Here is an 11166-nt window from a genome sequence, read left to right as displayed (position 1 = left end):
CATTAATCCGCTAATTCAATACGAAATCCTACGCTAATGCAGCTCTGCTTGTATTGTTTCGGACCGTGGCGGTAGGAGGGGTGGGGGAGTAGGTGATGGACAAGGTGCAGGTGATTTAGTTACTGAAAATGGGTAATTGTAATGTAATGGGTAATTGGGTAATTGATTCATGCACGTGGCTATGCGCTTTACCGCACTATTCATAATCTCTGTCCATAATCTTACGTAAATTGTAGGAAATACATCGTAACTTAACTGGAAAGAGCACCTAAGTTTTATTTAATACATAGTTAACTAATAAATTCTTATTAGATTTTTTTCTTAAGTATGTTCAACAATATCATGAGTTGTTTTTCTTCATACTTACAGACAATATATTTGTAATTTTATTCTTTCATATATATTTATACATAATTTAGTTGATCAAACTATGATTGTTATTAAGCGAAATAACAATCGTATTACAAGAATTTAGCGCTTGTAAGGAAATACTTTATACCAAAAGAAAAAAGATTGATCTTCCAATACGCAGGTGCATTGGTAAAAGTTTCATTTGTAAACTAAAGGCAATATGCATTTTAAACGATGACTATTATTATTAACGATGATTATTATTATTATTATTATTATTATTCAATTTTTTTTTTAATAGTCGCAGCATCATGTACCGTTAGAAAGTGTTGTAAAAAATTTAGAGGTTCTAGGCTTCAGCGGATAGATGCGACGATTACTACATGCATCGTTCGTCGATAATTTTACAAGGACTAAAAGAGTCGTAAGAGTGAAAATAAATGTTTAAGCCCGTAAGTGGAACTATTGTCCATAACTATAATAAATCGCTTGCATTTGTAAGAAAAGCAATGGAAGCAATGACAGCTAAGGCGATAATATTTGCTGCGCGAAAAGGACGCGCAGGTGCACGACTAATGTAGGCAAATAATTAACTGACCTAGACAGGCATAATTTTCGCGCATAAGTTTTTCCTCACACCAGCTAATAATAGCCATACAAGCATATATAATTACGGATAGAGAATTGTGGCGGCGTCGTGTTTGTAGCTTCAAGGCGCTCCAGACGGCGATTCTCCGGAAGGGGTTGTTCTTCTCGTGGAGGTCGTTAGCGCGGAAGGTGAGGCCGCGTCGGCTGATCTCGAGCTCCGCACTCACAGACTCGTCGATACGCTCGGCCAGCTGACGGAGTGGCTCCTGGAGGCCGCGGACCGACGCCACGCGGCCCCCCACCGGCGCCGCCCCCATGTACTTTACCTGAAACCAAGGGCGCACTTGTTACTTTTTATTAGGCATCTTGGGGAATACGGTGCTGATTAAAATTAAGTTGAAAGCACCTCTCGGAATATTAATTGGCAATCGAGGAAAGAATTTATCATTGGCAAGGACAAAATGTGTTAATTGGAGGATTTGTAAGCCCTCGTCGTCGAAATGAGCACAGATCACTTAATATTCCAAGAGAGATCTAATCTTATGAATGACGACTTTTACAAGTAGCTCATGAAGACTGATTCTTTATAATTTAATTTATTATTTTTAATAACAATTTTATTGCCTGGGAAGTTTCATCTTTATTTTTATATTTTCTATTTGATTTTTTTTTTTATTTTGTTTTATTATTGCCTTCGATAATTATTCGAAATCATGTATTAACTAGCAAAGAGTTTGTACATTTAAATATTTATTCCTTTTAAGGTGTATAAAAGATCAGAAAATTCCTACAAATAATAACTTGATGAAGAATTTGAAATAAATATATAAATTTATAATATCATACATTTCGAACAACATGAAATAATTTAAAGTACTAATTGAGTACTATAGAAAATGTAGATAATAATCTTTATAAAAATTATTTATCTACTACCATTATTTATGTGTTTTTCATTATGTGTGTATTTTATTTATGTTCCTTCATGAGAAAGCTGATAAAAGATATTGATAAGTGGAAATACCTTTTAATGTGATTTTAATGATATTTCAATTTACCGTCACTTGAAACTGCATTTTCAACTAATTTTCTACTTAAACTACAAGGTAATTTTTAAATCAATAATATAGAAAGTATAAGGTGGATAAGCTTTGACATAAAAATGAAATAAATTATTAAAATGTTCTTATTGTTAATAAAAGTGACAATATTTACCTTACGATCGATACAACTTATAAATTGAAAAACAATACAATTTATATTTTTACAATTTTATTCACTAATACGTTAATTATATAGTCTTAAAACATCGATAAAACCTTATCATTTGAAAAGGGTTTATCATTTTTAAGGAGCAGCTGCTGTGTATCATCATTCTTTAAAAATTAATAATACTATTTGAAAAAGTTTTGGAATTAAAATCATAAATATATTGAAATAATTTGCTATTTTATTTATGAATGTAGTAGGAAAACTTTACGATTAACCTGAGAATGTTAAATATTTAATGGCATATTTAATAGTCAAATTATTTTATTTAGAAGTAAATGAAATTTACAATAGTCACGTATTAATTTGTTAAACATATGTAGAAAAATAAAATTTTAATTCACTCCAAGAAATCTAAGTGAGTATTTTATTATTGATTAAGCCAATTATTATGATTAAAGAATCCTATCCAATAAAATATTTTAGTAAATAATTATAAAGTTTTGTAAAATGACGTTTTAAATAATAATATAAAGTTACACAATCCATTACATTCAATCATTGAATAGTAGTGAACTAATATAAGTTAACGAATATTACAGTTTAGAGTTATTTCATGCTAGGAAGGTTTTAAAATTTTTCTTCTTTAAAATGAAATTTAATACAGAAAAGATAAATAAAAATTATGCATAAATTACGTATTAAATAATTCATATCAGGATAAAACGAGAGCTTATACGCAATTTTTATAGAAATGTAACCGGGTTCTGCATTAATGGCCGCAGTTCATTATTGACAATTATCATTGTATAGTTTTTATTTCCTTCTTCTTCTTCTTCTTCTTCTTCTTCTTCTTCTTCTTCTTATTATTATTATTATTATTATTATTATTATTATTATTATTTTTACGTATTTTAAACTGATTTTTGAAGAAAAATACAAAATCCTATAATTTTCAAAATTCTTTTCATCGTACTCGCGAAACTAATAATTTCCAAATGAAAATCTCATATTTCCGATGCTCGAGTCATAGAAAGTCTCGATTACAAGATAAAGGTGGATATTCATTAGTACGGGAATTGAATTCAACATATCTAATTATCAACTTGAAAGCTACAAGAGTCCAGATCTATTAATTATCAAGCTGCATTTGGTAAATTTCTCTTTCCGGGACAACAATTGCACGTTGACGTTGTTAATTGTAGTACAACATGTATTGCATTGTGAATTAGATCTACATTATATGTATTCAATCATTCAGTAATATTATTAATCATTCGATGTCGTTAATTTATTTTTAATAAAATAATGTCCGTGATATTTAACATAATATTGAGTACGCATGAGAAATAAAACATGGAGGAAATTTTCGTTTTATTTGTCAGCATTAAAAATATAAATAATATACATACTTTTAATTCTCATAATAAATAATTATTATAATGGATTATTTTTATTATGTTTATAATTTTGAATGAATAATTTTAATCAATTCGAATGTCTGATATATCACTGTATTATTAAATTTTTTTTTTTAATGAAAAAAAAAGAAAAAACAATTAAATTCTAAAATTGTACAATTTTTAAATAAATTTAACTTTTCGTAATATGGATGAAATTCTGCATGAAATTCAAACATTAGTAGACTTTACATATTAAGAGTAAAAAATATTAGAAAATTTCCAATATTATTGACAAAGCTTCTTTGATATATTTATACAAATTTCCATGCTAATTAATACGACTGTTATTATTAACATTCGTCAATTTAATTTTACTAAGGAAATAATTTAAAGGCTTCTTTCGTGCTTCCAACGAAACGTTTATATTTTATTTTTAAAACAATCAAAAGATTGGGTTTATATGCTCACGTGGAGTCCTATGTCCCGTGTATGCGAGAAATGAAATGAAAATATACGTGACTTTCCCTCCCTCTTCGACAAGATGCTTGAAAGAAAATTAAAAGTACTTCCATCGACAGTCGCATTTCTAAATCTCATCGCGTCATATCCCTTCGGCAAAATGCGCCTCGACCTCTCAATGCACATCTAATTAAAAGTTACCACCCCTCCGTCTCCTCTACCTCCTCTCACGAACCGCGTCTCAAATTCGTAAAGACGTACACGATTTATTAAAGCAAAGATAATGAATTCCCATCGCCATTAGCATGTGCGGCGCGTATTCCTCGCGTTACATAGATAAATATTTATATCGCGGCGAGTCATCGACGTTTCTACTTTTAATTGGGCCTAAACGAAAGTATCCGATGAACTTGGCGATTATCCTCGTGAATAATATAAGAAGTTGAGAGCGGTGAGATGGAGAGGGAGAGGTATGGGGCAATTTAGCATAAGTGAAAATGGCTTATTGCCGCTTCTCTCGCCTCCACAGAGGTCTTCTCACTCGTCTTCAATCTCCGAATTTGTTTCTGCTTCAACGCTCGTTATTTTGGCCCGTACAAGTCGAATGCGATCGCATCATTTGCATAAATTATTTTCCGCATTTTCGACCGGTACTTTTCAATTAAGAACGTTAATTAAGGATACGTTTGGTGAGGAAATTGATTATCGGTCGTGCGCGTGACGTAAGTAAAATGTCTGCAAATGGTATTGTGAACAATTATGTTAAATGCAATAATGATGCTTTCACTCTAGCATACATTATCGAACATATTATTTATTAATAAATTTATTTTTACATTATTCGTTTCAATATTTTCCCCTTTGATATCATCAGGACATTAGCCACGATAAAAGATGTTCTCTTATTTTTTTATTTTTGTTTTTAAAGACATTGTAACACGACATAAATAATTCAATTTATTTTGATGCAAATAAAAAGTTTCCAAAATTGACATAATCCTAAATCGTCGAATACATGTCCCAATTATGAATATCTTGAATTATTTCTACATCAAATAAAAATATAAAAATAAAACAACAGTGTTTTGTTTAATATTATTTATCACTGAAGTGAAAGTAGATTATGTACTCAATGTTAATTGGATTATTAATAATAACAATAATATATGATAATTCTAATTGTTTGTAAAAGATAAAATTGCAATGATAAATTATTCTTATAATAATAGCCAACTTAATATTATTACAATAATCACCTACTTACATACACTTTTTCGAACATTCCATTAAATAACTAAAATTGATAGTTTATATATATATTAAAATACAATATTTTAGAATACAAATATAATTTCATAGCTAAAAAGGCTATAAAAATTTTAATATAATCATAAATATTTATTTGCTGTAAAATAATCGTTATTTTCTGTAAAATAAGCGTATTAAAGATATATATATATATATATATATATATATATATATATATATATATATATAAAGTAACTGCAGAGGTTTTAAAATAAAATCTAATAAAAATTTTATTGATATGCTTATTTTTAATACTTATTTCCAATTATGATTTTTAAACTCATAAAATGCGGTTCCAACCTTTATTTCATATCTTTTTATTTCAAACCTTTTGGTAGGCAAAATTATCTTATCGTTCTTACCTTTTTCACTATACTTTGTAATAAAATGAAATTAAAAAAAAATTAATTTTACATATAAATTAATTGTTAATAGAACTATAGTCTTTTCAATAACTGTAGCGGATTATAACTTATTTATGGCATTTTTTATACCCTTCGAAAATATTATTGTAAAACGGGTTATATGTTAATCATTTCTTGATATTTAAGAAAATATAATATTTGTTTGTTCTTATATGGAATGTAAGATTTTTACGTTTCAATTATTAACACGACTAATCTACATTGAAACGTGAAATAAATAAGGATGGTAACACGAGATTTAAAAGAAAAATAATAATAAAAAATAAACAATAAGTGACAAATTAAATGATTGATCTAAATTTAATGATTATCCATAACGAGTCATAATTATATGATTAATATAAATTCTCGATAAAATCGTACAAATTGTAAGGACTCTTTTTTTTTATCACTCCGAGTAATGATAGAATTATAATTAATAAAATGTTTTATAACAAGTAAGCAGAATCAATCTATTACTAAGATAAGGATTATTATAATTGTTGTTGTCCTTTTCGTCATAACTATTATCATCATCATCATCATCATCATCATCATCATCATCGTCGTCGTCGTCATCGTCATCATCATTATTTATATGTAGGAAAAGAACAAATTTTTTGTAATTTGAAATCATGCTAAATTCTATTCTTTGATATCAATAATAAATAAATAATGCGTGCTCGAATGAAGTGTCGTAAGTTGCTTGAGAAAGCGTAAGACGTCGACCTTCACCGCATGACCTACCACAATCTATGATATCGACACCAACACCAGTTATAAGTCAATGAATGAGAAAAAAATCAGAAGCAGTTATAATACGCATAATTGGCCTCCTTGTTGAGTCTTGTCATTGTCCCAAGGATTGAAATGCCATTAAAATGATGTGATTTCAAAGGAAACGTCGCTCCGAATCTTTATGTTGATATTCATAAATGCATTCGCGTAAAAATTTATTTCTCTTCTTTCAAAGTCCTGGATAATGAAAAAATCGTCCTATTAAAAATCTTAAACCGCAGCCCTTATGAATAAAGTGAGAAAATTAAAAGTCAGAGTCTATGATAAATTTATTAATCTGTGCTAAATCGGAAATTACGGATAATAGTCAGTCGATCATAACCCGAAATAAGGATATAAATTACATTGCTCGTGATGTTCATCAATTTGAGGTCGAGTAACATCAAATCGCTGCAGTTGACAATTGAATTGTCCTCGTGAATCCCGGCGAGAAACCGGGATCGTGTCAATCTCGTGGCCACCGAGCGATTACTCTCATAAATCCCATTGTCAAAGCCATTACATCTTTAAATAGCAGTGATTTGGTATTCTCAAAGTCAGGACTCGAGGACGAACAAGGACAAGAAGACATGAACTACTCACCGGCAATACAGCGGCCGCGCATTCGCCGACGTTCTCGGCCTCGACCGAGGCGAACATTGCCTCGATGCGCGCCTGTACAGCGCTGTTCACCCTCCGCTGCTGGTCCTCCTCGCGGTAGCATCGCCGGGGGTCGTCGCCAGCCACTGCACCCCCGGCCGTACACCAGCCTCCACCCGCGAGGCTCGAACTGCACACGGATTGCGTCTCCTCGAAGAGGGCGTCGATGCGCGCCTTACTCCGGAGCGAGCACTCCGAGGGTGCGGGCAGTCGGAATCCGTCGCAGCACGACATTGTCATGTTAAGGAAGTGCAGCCGCGTGGTCGTCGAGAAGATTTCGCTTTCTTTACTTTACTAGACTCTGAAAAAGGAGAGCGAATGATCGATTAGTGGGAGGCAGTCGCTAGTGGAAAACGCTTCTACCGATCGGAAAGTGACAATATTTCGATAAATAAAGAACGTCTGGATTTATGAATTTGTGCGTTTTACAGTTAATGATACGTTTTTTATTGACAAATTATTTGGTCCTTCAACCGTTTAAAGAGACCTTTGACGCTGCAAATGAAGCGAAAAAAAGCCACATGGATATACTACTACAAACGTGGATTGTGCCATACTTGTATACTTCAGTAATACGTAATGAATAGCTGAGAATCCGTATAAATTTACAAATTATATATTAAATCAATAAAAATATATGTCACTTATCAGATTGTACATGAAAAAGTTCAAGTATTTATTACATGTATGATTTATTACTTTGAAGAAAATTGTAAAGATAAAATTAATTGAACGAGCGAATAAATCCTCCAAAAGTGAAGGCATCGAAGTAAATTTTATGATTCAATGCATTAAAAAATTTTCGTCATTTTAAACAAACAAATAAATAAATAAATATAAACATGTATATATACCAATACACGTAATAAAAAAGTTTCTGGAATTTACGTTCATGAATGTAATATATATATATATATATATATATATATAATTTTTATATATTTTATATATTTTTATATATTTATTTTATTTTTATTTTTTATATATTTTTATTTATATAATATTTATATTTATATATTAATAATACTAATATATATATATATATATATATATATATATATATATATATATATGTACTGTTACTAATTTTTTATTTTTTGCATAATGCGATATCCAATATTATCGAGGATATTTTAATTATTCCTTTCACTATGAACATCGTTAACTTTCCTTTAAAACAAAAATATATATATTTTTTTGTTTAGTAATAAATATTTGAATAAAGATTTTAATTAAGGGATAGCTGTATTAATAATATTAATTTACAAAATTTTATAATAGTAATATAATATTCCATAAGAAATAGGTTTTTTAAAATATATTTTTGGTATAAAAATTTAGTATAAAAATTTTAATATTTTTCAAATGAATAAACATTGAATTATAAGTTTTAGAATAATAAATAAATAATTGCACAACGCATACTAATGTATATATAAAATAGTTCATTTTCATTGGAAAGAATGAATTATAAGTTTATAATGGAATAGTGATTTGAAAATGGTAATTATAATACTATAATGATAATATTATAGATTTTTATTATTTGTTTCGTTATTTTGGGGATTTTTTAATCAACTTTCAATATTACTATTTTATTATTGGTTACGTGTTATACAAATTTCGTAAGTTGTAAGTTATCAATTCAGGACATACATTAGTTGGCCGAACATAGTCCATTAAATAAGAGTTGAATAACTGCCAAAAGTTTTAAGACTCCCGCAGGATTCTAATAATTACCGTTTTTTTTTTTAAATTCAACGTCCGTTTTATGCATATTACCATTATCTCAATTATTGCTTATTCAAATTTTATTTACTAATAAATCCAAAAACATATACTCCCATTAACCTCTAAAATGTAAAAAAAGAAAAAAAACGTTAATCGGACATTTTACCTTATATTTTCCTTACAAATATATCATTTAAATTGCTAGATTATACATGTGAGTTAACATATTATATATTTGCATTTATTTATTTTACTAATATTTTATAAAACTTCTTCAATCATTATTGTATATATTATTATAAATGTACATATAAATAATCTTTAAAGTTTTAAATGATAAAATGATTCATCAGACATAAATTTATAAGATTAGAAAAAAATGGGCAAAATTAATAAACAAAAAAAAAAACTAGGAAAATTGAAATTTAATAATTATATTATACATTTGTATTTTCATATTATTATTAATAATAATTAAATAATGATGCGCTTTGTAAAGTTTTAATATTTTCATCGAATTTAATTTAAGCATTTAAATTAAAAGATAACATTTTTTTTTAATTGCATATTCTTTTATTAAATTTAAAAATGAATATAACACGGTCAAAACAATATAATTTTATGCTAATAAATTGGAGAAATTATAAAAATAAATGAAAAATATTTCCTACTGGTTTAATAATTATGCAGATAAAATACAATACTTTTCTCCATTTTTAAATGTATACCTGCGTGTATGATAACTCAGCATTATCATTATTTAAATTTATTTTAATTATTAATGTTGCTGAGTACTAAAATTTTTCATCGGGTCTATGAAGTATTTTTTTTTTTTTTTCAATATCTTATAAACATTTATGACGCATAGTAACTTGACACTTACTTGTTATGACTAAAAAAAAAAAGTTATCTATAAATACCATTACATTGTATATAATATTTTAAATATACTTAATCCTTAATTTAAGCATGATTTAAAGCTACTTAAAATTAATTAATTTAAAAAATATTTCTATAATTTTATATTACGAGTTCTTTAGTAAATATATAGGTTGGAATCCTTTATGCATTCATATTTTACATTTATTATTAAGTATTGATATTGCGCATTATAGAATTTGTTAACATTTATATTACAAAAGATTTAATAAATAATATGTTTATTCTATTTTATTAAAAAAAAAAAATACATAAACTATGCATCAGCGTACAAATTGAAATTCATTGAAAACTAGTAAATATAATCGTTTAAAATTTCATTTTTCAGATGATACATTATTCTAATGATTTTTTAATTTCTTTTGAAAATATTGAATCTTAAATTGAAGTTTAAATTTTGTTGACATATAATAATAAATAAAATTATTACGTATATGATTACTAAATCGTATATATTAAAATGAGAAATTATCTCTTGGAATATCAAGAATGGAAATATTGTTTGATGAAAGCATGGAAAATTATGTATTTTACTTTACTATTGAAATATTTGAATATTTTGTCTATAAAAATATGTTTGATACTTTAAAAGACAAAAAAAAAATAAGTTCTGTTTGTATTATGATTATTATTGTTCAATAATTACATAAATTATATATATTCTAGAAATATATGATACAATTTGATATAAATATTTCATATATAAATTCGATTAGTAAATCGAACATATGATTTATTTAAATCATTAAATCATCTATCGTTAAATGTCAATTTTTTGATGTATCTAATATCTAGTATTTATGTAATTTATGTATTAAAAAAGATCATGAATAGCTCTTACAAGCACTGATAATAAATATGTAACAATTTTTTAAATTAAGTTTAATATATTTATATAGTTTTTATATTTTTTAACAATAATACAGATAGTAAATAGATATTATGTTTGAAGGTGAGCACTAGATACGTGGATTTTAAAATTATTACAACTTTATATTAAAAAAATAATTGATTAAAAATATTATAGTATAAATATTACTACCTGTATTGTGTAAATATTTTTATTTAACTAGAAAGTTTATTAATGACATTTCATAACTACACACATGCCACACACTCAATACTGATGCACAAATAATATATAAACCTAATTATAAGTATTTGAATGGTGTATATGCCATAAAGTATGAATACATAATATATTGTTTATCTCTAAAATTAATGGGCAATATTCATATGTATTACATATATATATATATATATATATATATTTTTTTTTTTATATGTTTATATTTATAATTATATATAAATTATTGAAGAGATATTAAATGTCAATC

The 11166-nt window shown here is 27.1% G+C and overlaps 1 protein-coding gene across 1 annotated transcript in view; it reads right to left on the bottom strand.

Moving 5' to 3' along the window:
- The window catches only part of LOC105366378 (uncharacterized), a 31980-nt gene that overhangs the window by 11922 nt on the left and 8892 nt on the right, over positions 1–11166 (bottom strand). Inside the window, exons 2-3 of the mRNA XM_011504800.1 lie at positions 7103–7460; positions 1026–1265 (exon numbers count right to left, since the gene is read on the bottom strand). Of these exons, the coding sequence (XP_011503102.1) occupies positions 1026–1265; positions 7103–7399 (537 nt within the window). The 5' untranslated portion in view covers positions 7400–7460. The remainder of the gene's footprint in view (positions 1–1025; positions 1266–7102; positions 7461–11166) is intronic.

Source organism: Ceratosolen solmsi, unplaced genomic scaffold, assembly GCF_000503995.2.
Source record: "Ceratosolen solmsi marchali unplaced genomic scaffold, CerSol_1.0 scaffold70, whole genome shotgun sequence".
Classification (NCBI taxonomy): Eukaryota; Metazoa; Arthropoda; class Insecta; order Hymenoptera; family Agaonidae; genus Ceratosolen; species Ceratosolen solmsi.
This window is presented reverse-complemented; position numbering and strand designations above follow the sequence as displayed.